The sequence below is a fragment of the Lactuca saligna genome, chromosome 3 (genome assembly GCF_052625555.1).
Source record: "Lactuca saligna cultivar CGN05327 chromosome 3, ASM5262555v1, whole genome shotgun sequence".
Lineage (NCBI taxonomy): Eukaryota > Viridiplantae > Streptophyta > Magnoliopsida > Asterales > Asteraceae > Lactuca > Lactuca saligna.
This window is the reverse complement of record NC_136419.1, coordinates 31,823,094-31,836,179: the sequence shown is the minus strand read 5'-3', so window position 1 is coordinate 31,836,179 and position 13,086 is coordinate 31,823,094. Positions and strand designations below refer to the sequence as shown.

At 37.2% G+C, this 13,086-nt stretch overlaps 1 protein-coding gene and 1 pseudogene across 2 annotated transcripts; one reads left to right on the top strand and one right to left on the bottom strand.

The window, feature by feature from the left end:
• The first annotated feature begins 1,864 nt into the window (after positions 1-1,864).
• LOC145035019 (CCR4-NOT transcription complex subunit) lies at positions 1,865-4,701 on the top strand. Of its 2 annotated transcripts, none has more exons than XM_078983587.1 (2): positions 1,865-2,011; positions 3,241-4,701. In XM_078983587.1, the coding sequence occupies exon 2, from the start codon at positions 3,241-3,243 to the stop codon at positions 4,516-4,518; it is 1,278 nt and encodes a 425-aa protein (XP_078839713.1). In that variant the 5' UTR covers positions 1,865-2,011; the 3' UTR covers positions 4,519-4,701. The 2 variants fall into 2 exon arrangements, with proteins under 2 accessions (XP_078839713.1, XP_078839712.1); XM_078983586.1 differs by having other exon boundaries at positions 3,238-4,701.
• A 712-nt stretch (positions 4,702-5,413) lies between these two features.
• On the bottom strand, positions 5,414-12,957 carry LOC145035330 (berberine bridge enzyme-like 24 pseudogene; annotated as a pseudogene).
• Positions 12,958-13,086: the final 129 nt, after the last annotated feature.

The window sequence follows — 13,086 nt, the reverse complement described above, 5'->3', positions numbered from 1 at the left end:
CGTCGAGTCTGTTCATACGACTCGGCGAGTCGGATGAAGATTGTCTGAGTTCTTGGATCAAGAGGGTACTCGTCGAGTCGATGCCAGACTCGACGAGTAGCAGTGAGTAAGAGTGAAAAGTAAGAGTGGGACTCGGCGAGTTGGGTGGCCCAACTCGGCGAGTCAGCCCCAAAAGATAATTGACTTTGACCGAGGGTAAAAGAGTCATTTTACCCCAAGCGCAGTGTTTAGTATTTGATTGAGTGTGTTTATGGACTTGTAGCTGAGGAGATTCAGGAGCAGCCGCCGTTAGCTTCCCGAGCCACACACTCAGCAGCCAACTTACGAGGTGAGTTTCCTTCCAGTAGGAACAGGTCTAAGGCCACAATGCCGGCCCGTTCAGTTAGCAGTAGTTTCCGGATTTAGGTCCGATGCAGTAGTTAGTATGTTCGATGCCTTCGTGGTTCGAACAGGATTTGTGTGCTATGTTTTATGTGTTATGTACTATGTGTTCCGGGCCACGGCCCGATGTAGCATGTCGTATATGTGTTATGCTAGTTGATGTGTTATGCGATGCCATGTTCAGTCAGTTAGTTCCGGACTTCGGTCCGATGCAGGGGACAAGGTCCCAGTCAGTTCCGGACTTCGGTCCGATGCAGTTAGTTCCGGACTTCGGTCCGATGCAGGGGACAAGGTCCCAGTCAGTTCCGGACTTCGGTCCGATGCAGTTTCCGGGCTTCGGCCCGATGCAGTGGGCAAGGCCCAATATGTGTTTATATGTTATTGTATGGTATGTGGTAGTTTGGGGGAGCTCACTAAGCTTCGTGCTTACAGTTTCAGTTTGGTTTCAGGTACTTCCGCAAACAAAGGGAAGAGCTCGGGGTGACAGTATCGCACACACCACATCATAGCTTTTATCCTGGGGATGTCTTTTGATGTTTTGGATTGATGTTGTATGATACAGTTTTCCGCACAATATTTTACTATGTTTTGGGGATACATCGCGTATGCTTTATGTTATGATACTTATATTACGGTTTAGATTATATTGAAAAACGAAAATTTTTGGGTCGTGTTTTTGGGTCGTTTCATATATATATATATATATATATATATATATATATATATATATATATATATATATATATATATATATATATATATATATATATAAAAATTAATCTAATTAAAAGAAATTAAAAAAATTAAATAAAAAAGTTAATGTTTTATAATTGAATAAAATTAAAAAGAATAGATGCATAAATGATCCGTGTAGTTTGGTTATATAAATGATCCCGATGATAAAATTGTCATTTTAAAAAAAATTAACAACCAAACTGTTAAAGTTAACATTTTTAGACAAAAAATGCACAAGATATCCAAAAATGGACCACTTTTACACCACAAAACATTTATAAACCTAAACTACATAATTTTGATAACCATATGATCCATTTTTGCAATTTTACCTTGATTCTTCTTTATCATATAAAGACAGTAATAATATATTGAGTAAGTTATCTTAATCGTCCCTATGGTTTGGTCAAAATTGCACGTTTGGTTTCTAACTTTTTTTTGCATCCGGATTGTCCCTGTGGTTTGATTTTGTTGCGTCTTTCGACCCTTACGTACATAATGTTAGGGACCAAAAGTGCAATTTTGATCAAACCATAGATACGAAAAACGCAACAAAATCAACCATAGGGATGATTCGAGTGCAAAAGAAACGTTAGGGATTAAATATGTAATTTTTACTAAACTGATTTCAATAATTTACTCTAATATATTATATTAGATTTCTAATTATTATAAAAATTAATATTTTAATAGTTAACGATATTTATTTATTTTTATTTGGTAATATATTTTTGGAGATAACTTAACAAATAAAATTGGTTCCAATCCAAATCTACTTTGCTATGGAACTCTGAAACCCTAGCAACGTTATTATCCCTTTAGCCATCTCACTGCTCGATCAGAGAATTTCTTCAGGCTACAGCGTCTCAGCGATTCGGCGATTCCTCGTTCAAAGGTTAGTTCCTGCGTCAATAATTTTTTATTTCCGGGAAGCAGATTCGCGATTCGTTAAGTTTCAATGAAAATTGCAATTTAGCTGTTTTTCTGTGTTAGTTCTTGTTTCAAAAGTTTTGATTTCTCTAGATACAGATTCTCGATTCGTTAAGTTTCAATCAAAATTGCATTTTCGTTGCTGTTCTGTGTTAGTTTTTGCTTCAGAACATTTTAATTCCTGTAAAAGTAGGTCACGGTTCGTTAAGTTTCAATCAAAATTGCATTTTAGGTGTTTTTCTGTGCGTGATCGCTATGGAGAGCATCTGATAGGAGCTACTTGATGCAAGTTGGGTATTCCCTTAAGAGTTCTACGATTTGTGAGGTCGAATTACTGATCTCAGAGATGCTTTTAGCTGTGGAGAGCATCTGTTAAAGACTTACTGATTTCAATAGTACTTTTAGGCTTTAGCTGTACTATTTTATTTCATCATACTCATTGAATGCGCGTGTACTTAAGAGTTGGGATTTTAGCCTGTAGTGAACTACTGATTCTATCTATGCTAATTACTTGATTTACTTCAAGATTATATCTAATTTTATCCACACATATGTATCTTGCTTCGAAGTAAAACGGCGACTATTTGATTTTCATGTATTGATTCCTGATTTTTATGATGTTTAAATTGACTCTGAGATGATATTTTGACTTTATCTACTGAATGCTTATGTGGAACAGAGATCATATTCTTATTTTGTTATTCGTTGTAGCAATTTTTATAGAAGAACAACAAGCATATATGTTTCTCTTAAAGAAGTTAGTGAAGTAGTAATTCTTATAATGCTTTAAAATATTCCAAGATATAATTGGGTTTTATCCATTTAATGCATATGTTGCCTAGAAAAGATAATTGGATGATTTTTTTTTCCTGCTTTAAGTTTTGGCCATAATTTGTAATCATAATGAATTGACATGGGACATGGGTGTGATCCTCACTGATTTATGTAATGAATGTATGCCTCCTTATTTAAGAGCTTGTAAACATTAGCACTTTGCCAATTTACATTCTTGATATTAGCAAGACAATCTATAATTGGGCAAAATCTACCGTATTATAGCAATGTCATTCAATACAAATCAATTTTCATTGCGATAATAGGCTAAATTTTGTAATATTTGACTATTCTCTGCATATTTTTCGTTAATCAACATTATAAACTCATCTAATCTCTACTTTATTTTCTTAATAGAAGATGATCACGAAACCGGCAACATCAATCCTATATTCCCTACTTAAAGATGGTGAAAAGCGACCCCTTGAAGACATCATAAACGATTTCTCCTCAAAAATCCCAAAATCAATGCATAGTGAAATCTTCTCAGCACTTGTCATTCTCTTGGATGACACCCCAAAATTCCTAAAATCCACCGAACGATTGGTTGCATTTGCATTAATTCATCACACATATTCCCCCCTTAAATCATCCACCAATCCCTACCTTTCTTTGCTCAAAAACACTGCAAATGACGAAAAAACCGAAACTTTCGAACGTGCATTCATCCTTCATCTCCTATCCTCTCCAACCACATCTCCGGTGATGAAACTATCTCCGGCGGATTTCATTACCAAATTCGATCCTTCATCTCACCGGTTCCCGGAGCCGCCACCGCCGCCGCCGGAAAACCCCCTCCCCAAACCGTTCAATTCCCTCTTCAAAAACACCGCGATAAAAAACGCGATACCGGATCCCGACATCCCCCGCGGTTGCGACATCAACTCGCCGGAGTTTGAGTTCCCGCCGCCAAAGATCGGCTCCGGTGACCGGAGCGAGGCCATAACCGGTCTACTTCAAACTTTATCATTGGACGTGCTCTACCCTCATTGGACCCGCCCAACACCGCCTCGCCTCCCGGTGCTAGATGGTGAACTCGTCTGGGTTAACCCCGACTCGACCCACGAACCGCTTTGGGACACCGGGATGTGTGCCGACACGAGCCGTGGTGCAGCCGTCCGTGAACTAATCCTAAAAGCCCTAAAAGGCCCGTTGGCTCCATCTCAACAAGAACAAGTTTTACTTGAGTTAACTTCCGACCCCAAACTGGTGTACCACTGCGGTTTAACACCACGGAAGCTGCCGGAGCTGGTGGAGAACAACCCTCTGATAGCGGTGGAGGTGCTGATTAAGCTGATGAACTCGCCGGAAATTTCGGAGTATTTTACGGTTCTGGTGAATATGGACATGAGTTTGCATTCGATGGAGGTGGTCAACCGGTTGACCACTGCGGTTGAACTGCCGACTGAGTTTGTACACATGTACATAACGAATTGTATATCATCATGTGAGAATATTAAGGATAAGTACATGCAGAATCGGTTGGTGAGGCTTGTGTGTGTTTTTCTGCAGAGTTTGATCAGGAACAAGATTATTAATGTTCAAGATTTGTTTATTGAGGTTCAGGCGTTTTGTATCGAGTTTTCTAGGATCCGGGAAGCTGCAGGTTTGTTTCGCCTTCTTAAAACCTTGGAATAATTCATGTTTTTTTTTTTTTTTTTTTGTTGGATATTTTAGTTTTGCATAAAGATTTGTATTTGGTTGTGGTTTAGGGATAATGGATGTTTTGGGAATAGGATTTAGAATCTTCAACTTAGTTTTAATCTATGGAAGTGTAATATAATCAATCATATTAGCAAAATAGTTGGGACATTGGTACTATTGGTGATGAGGGTATTTATGTCTTTTGGACAATCGATAACAAGTCTCTTTCCAACCTTGTTTTCTCATTTTGGGTGGGAGAAAGAATTGCAATTTTGTCCAATTCAATAGATGCGAAATGCAATGGTAAAACCTTATCAGGTATTGTGCTACTTATCAATGGGTTGAAAATTATTCAAAGTGTATTCAAATACATGAAACCTAAAAATTGCTTTAATAAATAAAAGTTAGATTGTCTTTCTAATAATATCATTGAACATGTCAAAAAATAGGAAATGTACTTTCATATTTCTATATTATGGAACTGTACTTCCATATTTTTTCTTTTTACGGATTGTAGTTTGAAGAATATACCAATTATAAGTTATCTTTCTTAGTGAGACCCATCACGATGAAGTGTAATATTGTTAGCCCACATATTGGACCATATACCGCAGGATTTTTGCTTTGCAAAGCTTGAATAAGCTTTGTGAAAAACTTCACACAAGTTTGTTGAACTTTTTTGTTTTTGATGTAGCGTGAATATCCATTTAAGTTTTTAAAATATAGAAATTCTGATGACATTGGGTGAAGTGTTTCTTGATCTTCAAGATAAGATCCAACATTGGGGGAATCAATTCCACTTATTGAAACATAAAAAGAAAAAACTAAAAAGTAAATCCGAACATTGGATCATTTCACTGGAAGAGCTTGACATATGGGATAGAAATGTCTAGAAAACAGGGATACTTTGCGGGTACCTTAAGAAATTCTCTGGATCAACTTTAGCCTTGATTTGAATCAACTTCTTAAAATTACGCCTCTTCCAATATCTCTCGCCCCAAACACTCGCTTCTTCATAAGTAGCATTTCCAACACCCAAATCCAGATCAGCATAGTTGGAATACGCCTCCCTTGGGTTCTTCGACACATAAGGTGTCAGTAACTTTTCCAAGCTATCCAACCATGCTATCCTCTTGAGCGCTATAGTTGTCGTGTCTGAAGGTTGATTGTAAAAATTGACATTCTTGAATAACTGGTACAACACCCCAGCTCTATGAGGATACGGAATTGCAGTCTCAGAATACTCAGCCATCCTTCCGCCAAACGGATTGCTGCCAAGAAGCTCCGATCCATCACTTTCCATAACTTTTCTCCAAATCTTTCTGAGCCCACTTTTAGGGATCGGTGTCCGGACAAAGTCGATTTTACTTTTGCTGTTCACCTTGGGTATGCTAGATCGGTTTGTGACAATTTCAATTGGGGTGGAGCTTGGCAACCCATAAAACGCAATGGTTGATTGAAGAATTGACATCTCCTCACAAATCTCCCGTGTAACACCCAACTCTGGAAATTTTTGGTCTAGCAACCGAAGCAATGTGTCACTTCTCCCCTGAAAAACTCCTTGGAATGTAATTACTACAGTTTTTTTAGTGGTGTTGCCGATATATTGACCGGACATCACGGTTCGTATATGCAAATTTTTATCAATAGTCGGTGCAACGTATTGATATTTATGAAAAAGTTCGGTTGCTCTTTCCTCCAAAGTCTTACTCAGCATAAAAACAGTTACTTTTTTCGGAACCCGAACCAACTTCAGCTTCCATGCAAGAACGATTCCGAAACTAGAAGCACCACCTCCTCTAATCGCCCAAAACAAATCTTCTCCCATCGACTTCCTATCGAGAATATTTCCATTGACATCCATGAACCGAGCGTCCACAACATTATCAGAAGCAGTACCGTATTTCCTCATCAGGTTTCCATAGCCACCACCGCCCATATGTCCGCCAACACCCACCGAAGCACAAAGACCCGCCGGAAAAAACAAGGTTTTGGACTTCTGAATAATACTGTAATAGAGTTCACCTAACGTAGCGCCTCCCTGGGCCACACCGTTTTCTTTGCTAAGTCCACGTCTACGGACCTCATGTTGGTGAGATCAATCATAACAAATGGGACATTAGCAGTGTAGGAGCGGCCCTCTGCGTCATGTCCCCCGTTTCTTGGCGCAGTATAGAGCCGTTTGGATCAGTGTTTCATCCACAGGTGTCACTATGACTGATGGTTTACGAGTGGAAAGTTTAAGAAACTTACGTTGCGTTTAGTTACGGAAAAACAATTTTCATTTTCCGTTTTTTGTTTTCCCTTTTCAATTTTCATTTTTCGTTTTCATTTTTCATTGAAAAATTTAGAGAACGCGTTTAGTTAAACTTATTCATTTTTCATTTTCAGTTTTAGAAAATTAGAAAACGTGTTTAGATGTCTATTTTTCTATCGATTTTCATTTTTAAAAAACGGTAGTGGTAGTAGGGTGTGGGTGGGGGCGGTGACGGTAGCGGGTCGGCGGCGGTGGTGGTGATGACAGGCGATGGTGGTGGCGGCGTCAATTTTGTCAGTGATGGTGATGGTGGTGGTGCTAGTGACGGGTTAGTGGTGGTGGTGGTGTTGGATGGGTGGGGGTGCGAATGTGTGTTTGTGTGTGTATGTGTGATTGTGGGGGTAGGTGTAGGTTTGTGTGTGTGTGGGTGTGTGTGTCTGTGAGGGTGGGGTGGGGGTGGGGGTAGGTGTGGGTGTGTGTGTGAGTGTGTGGGTATGTATGTGTGTGTGTGGGATGGTGTGTATGAGTGGGTATGTATGTATGTGTGTGTTTGTGGGTTGGTGTGTGTGTGTTTGTGGGTGGGTGTGTGGGTATGTATGTGTAAGTGTGTGTGTTTGTGGGTGGGTGTGTGTGTGTTTGTGGGTTGGTGTGTGTGTGTTTGTGGGTGGGTGTGTGGGTATGTATGTGTAAGTGTGTGTGTTTGTGGGCGGGTGTGTGTGTGTGTGTGTGTGTGGGTTGGTGTGTGCGTGTGTATGTTGGTGGGTGTGTGTGGGTGGGTGGGTATGTATGCATGTGTGTGTGTTTGTGGGTGTGTGTGTGGATGGGTATGTGTGTGTGTGTGTGTGCGGGTGGGTGTGTGTGGGTATGTATGTGTAAGTGTGTGTGTTTGTAGGTGGGTGTGTATGTATGTGGGTTGGTGTGTATGTGTGGGTATGTATGTGTGTGTGTGTGGGTTGGGGTGTGTGTGTGTGTGAGTGGGTGTGTATGTGTGTGTGTTTGTGGGTTGGTGTGTGTGTGTGTGTGCGGGTGTGTGTTTGTGGATGAGTATGTATGTGTGTGTGGGGGTGGGGGTGTTAAAGTGGAGGTAGGTAAAAGTGGATGGGGTGAAGTGGGTGTGTGTTTATAGAAAAATTTTGGAATTAAAAAAATATGGCAAACAATGATTATCAGTTTTTCAAAATTTTCCAACTTCTTTGTAATTTTAGAAAACGGAAAATTTTCATTTTCCGTGAAAAATTTAGAAAAATAGACGAACAAAACGCGTTTTCAAAATTCTCATTTTTCTTGGAAAATTTTTCCGGAAAACGGCCCATTTTTCCGCAACTAAACGCACCCTTAGGTTGCGTTTAGTTACGGAAAAACAGTTTTCATTTTCCGTTTTTTGTTTTCCCTTTTCAATTTTCATTTTCCGTTTTCATTTTTCATTGAAAAATTTAGAAAATGCGTGTAGTTAAACTTATTCATTTTTCATTTTCAGTTTTAGAAAATTAGAAAACGTGGTTAGATGTCTATTTTTCTATCGGTTTTCATTTAAAAAAAACGGTAGTGGTAGTAGGGTGTGGGTGGGGGCGGTGACGGTAACATGTCGGCGTCGGTGGTGGTGATGAGAGGCGATGGTGGTGGCGGCGTCAATTTTGTCAGTGGTGGTGATGGTGGTGGTGCTAGTGACGGGTTAGTGGTAGTGGTGGTGATGGTAGGTCGGTGATTGTTGTGATGGTGTTGGGTGGGTGGGGGTGCAAGTGTGTGTTTGTGTGTGTATGTGTGTTTGTGGGGGTTGGTGTAGGTTTGTGTGTGTGTGTGGGTGTGTGTGTCTGTGAGGGTGGGGTGGGGTAGGTGTGGGTGTGTGTGTGGGTGTATGGGTATGTATGTGTGTGTGTACGTGTGTGTGTATGGGTGGGTATGTATGTGTGTGTGTGTTTGTGGGTTGGTGTGTGTGTGGGTGTGTGTCTTTGTGGGTGTGTGTGTGTGTGTGGGTGTGTATGTATGTGTATGTGTGTGTGTTTGTGGGTGGGTGGGTATGTATTTGTATGTGTGTGTGTTTGTGGGTGGTTGTGTGTGTGTGTGTGTGTTTGTCGGTGGTTGTGTGTGTGTGGGTGGGTATGTATGTGTGTGTGTGTGGGTGGATGGGTATGTATGTGTGTGTGTGTGGGTTGGTGTGTATGTGTGTGTGTGCGGGTGGGTGTGTGTGTGGGTATGTATGTGTAAGTGTGTGTATTTGTGGGTGGGTTGGTGTGTGTGTGTGTGGGGGGGGGGGGGGGTTGGGGTGTGTGTGAGTAGGTATGTATGTGTGTGTGTTTGTGGGTTGGTGTGTGTGTGTTGGTGTGTGTGTGTGGATGGGTATGTATGTGTGTGTGGGTGGGGGGTGTTAAGGTGGGAGTAGGTAGAAGTGGATGGGGTGAAGTGGGTGTGTGTTTATAGAAAAATTTTGGAATTAGAAAAATATGGAAAACAATGATTATCAGTTTTCCAAAATTTTCCAACTTCTTTGTAATTTTAGAAAACGGAAAATTTTCATTTTCCGTGAAAAATTTAGAAAAATAGACGAACTAAACGCGTTTTCAAAATTCTCATTTTTCTTGGAAAATTTTTCCGGAAAACGGTCCATTTTTCCGCAACTAAACGCACCCTTAGTGTTTTCAACTGCGACTTGCCAAATGGGTAGGAAAGAAGCATTCACAGAGGTGAAAATGAGTTTAGAGATGGAGGTGACATTGTGGGAGTTGGATTTTATGCAATGTATGAAATCTTCGGAATGTGGTGTTACACCATGGGCGGAAGATATAGCTGCCCATGAAACAGAAAATGAAAGAGTTAGAACCAAGATGAAGATGGAAGAGCTTAGTAGAGACTTCTTCATGTCTTGGTGAGTAATTTGATGTATAACAATGTTGAATTTATATAGCGTAGAAAGAATAGGGGTGAGTTTGATCTATCGCAGATCCTTTTGGACGAAATAGTTTTTAATTAACTTAAAGCATGAATAAAAAATCTCAAATATAAGTAGATATATATAACACAAAATCTAAAGGTTAACTAAATAAGCCAATATAGACTGTAACTAAAATGAATTTAATTCTTAATACAGAAACTGCGAATCTAAATTAGTCAAACGTTAAGAGTCGATTACAATCTATTGTCATTATTGCTCGAGATGCTTGAATCTTAAGTATGCCTGCTCAACGAATTTTAATGTTAAAAACTTGACTTTATATTATTATATGACCACACAGAGTTTAAGCATTATATACCACAGGTTGATACTGGATCATGTTGAGACGACCCGCGTGCCTTTTAACAACTTCTCACAATGCGAGCTGCAGTCCATGCAAAATTACACTCTTGTCACTTCCAGTCCATTTCTCAATCCTCAACCTTAATCAACAATCAATTGTCCTCCGATTAAGCCCCTAAAGTTACCTACACTAAACAAATCAAGTTAGAATTATAAAATGATTATTGTACCTTGGTTTAGTTTGTGGATAAATGAAATCATAGGGGGCGCTAGGGGTGTTGATCGGGTAATTTTTTCGGGTTTCGGGTAATTCGGGTTTTTCATGTTAAAAAATATCCGTTAGCCGGTCCAAATTAAATTCAGGTATCGGGTTGGGTTTGGGTAATTCGGGTATTACCCGAAATATATAATTTTTTTTTTTGAAATTCACCTGAAAATAAATTTAATGAAATAAATACGTCGTGCTTTATTAGTCTTGTTTATATAAGCAAACAAGGCATAAACGAAATTACTCAAACTTTGAATATTGAGATATTTTAGTCAGTAATACATGAGATATCAAGTAAGTTTTTAACAACTTAATTTAATCTAATAAGATGTTCAAAAAACAAATATTTAAAGATCTTAATTTAAAAGTTTAAAATGTTTAAGATAATTGTAGTCATAAGTTTTGTATGTATAGAAGTTTCGTTAAGATAATGGGTTTGTTAGTTGCAATAAAAACTATAATCTAGAAAATAGTTAAGTTTTAAAGAACATGATGATATATAAACAATTATTTTTAATATTGCTAGTGTCATATTGTCATAATAAAAAAGATTCATTTTTTACAATAATGATAATTACTTTAAGCGTGATCAAAAACCTGCTACAGAGTACAAGCTTTACGAAAAAAAAAAAGAATTTTTAAAATAATTCGGGTAATTCGTGTCTACCCGAAACCCAACAAACGTACCCGACCTGAAAAAAAATCGGATTACCTGCCCGATACCCAAAAGAATCGGGCAGGTAATTCGGGTATCGGGAATTTTCGACAGGGCTAGCTGAGGGTGTGCGGAGTGGGCAATTGCACAGAGTCCAATTTTTTTATTATATATTTTTATTTAAAAATAAAAACTTATAATAACGATAAGGACCTTTTTTTTTTTTTTTTTTCTGGTTCGTTATAGGCCTTTGAAAATATTTAATTTTTGAGGACCGACTCTGAATGAAATATTAGATATTTCAACATCCCCTACAACTTAAACACAAAAAAAATATTCCTTTTGAAATAGATCGCTTAATCCCATTTTTTTTTATAAGAAAATCGTGTTGCATTGTACCCAAAAGACTTGGTTAAATTATCCGCATGTTCCTCTTCAAATCCAATCTTAATAATTTTCAATACTTCTTTTGAAACTTTTTCTCTTATAAATTTGTCCATTTCAAAATCTTATTTTATTTTATTTTATTTTTATTTTTATTTATTTATTTATTTTTAACTTTTTAACTTTTTATTTTTTGTATGAAACACTGGGTTCAATACAAACTTCCCGGGTTCAATGCTAACTTTATTGCAAATTCACTGTCACGAAAAACACTGACCCATGGAAGAGTGAGAAACAATATATATATATATATATATATATATATATATATATATATATATATATATATATATATAGAGAGAGAGAGAGAGAGAGAGAGAGAGAGAGAGAGAGAGAGAGAGAGAGAGAAGTAAGTTCAAATAAAAACAGTAAATAGTGTGAGAACGTAAAAATACTATTTTTATGTTATTATTTTGTAATGAATTTTGTATATATGTATTGTTGAAGTAATTCTAATATAAATATTAACTTTCGACTAGTCATATATTCATTATAATGTTATTATTCTGATATAAACTTATGTATGAAATTTTTGTAGTAAATTATAATTTTAATTTTGACCTTTGACTAATCATTTATTCTTTACTGAATAATAACATAAATGTATCGATACAAAATTTATTGAAGAATAATAACATAAAAAAGTATTTTTACGTTCTCACACTATTTATTTATTTATTTTTCCATAAAATCATGGAACCTCCTACATATACACAACAACCGGTAACTAAACATTTAGCCCTACATCAACATATATCCTTTTAAAGTCAAGTCACTTTTAAGAATACTAATTCCTTTTACATGATTACATTTCAGAAACCTTAATAACTACAATGCAATATTAAGATGTGACTTACGATGGACTGTGCAAACTGACTTCACACATGTACAAACATAAGAGCTACCGGGTGTGTTAATTATTAGGTAAATTAATTTTCCAACCAATTTCTGAAATTTTGTTTTGTTATGTTTTGTATTCTTTCAAGTTTGTCAACAACATTAGACTCAAGTGGAGTTTGTCAACAAAATTAATTTTCCAACCAATTCTTTCAAATTTTGTTATGTTTACACTAGCGCATGCCAAACTCATAATACTTCCTTTAAGTTAGGCAAACCCTCCATAAACTTCAATTACTTCAATTCCTGATAGAAAATTTAACTTGCCTAGATCTTTAATAAAAAATTACAATTCTAAAAAATCTTTAACTTTTGCTATTCCATCAATATTATTACCACTAAGTATTATATTAGCATAAACCAATAACATAACAAAAGTAGAATATTTAGATCTCATATATACATAAAAAGTAATCAAGCATACCTTGTTCAAACCCAAAATCAAATAAAGAGGAGTACAACTTCTCGTTCCGTTTCCTTGGGGATTGTTTAAGGCTATATAAGGATTTTAAAAGCGTGCACAACCTTCTATCACCCTTTGTATGATAACCTTGTGGTAAAGACATTTACACACGATCATTCAAGGTTACATACAAAAAAGAATTATTATTTATATCAAGCTGAAACAAAGACCAATTATTATTAATAACAAATGCAATAACAGTCCTAACAGTCACCATTTTAGCAATAGGTGAGAAAGTTTCCTTATAATATATTCTTCACGTTGATTATATCCCTTAGCTACGAGCATAACCTTATAGTTTTCTACCTCCCCATTTGACTTATATATTATTTTGTATACCCACCGA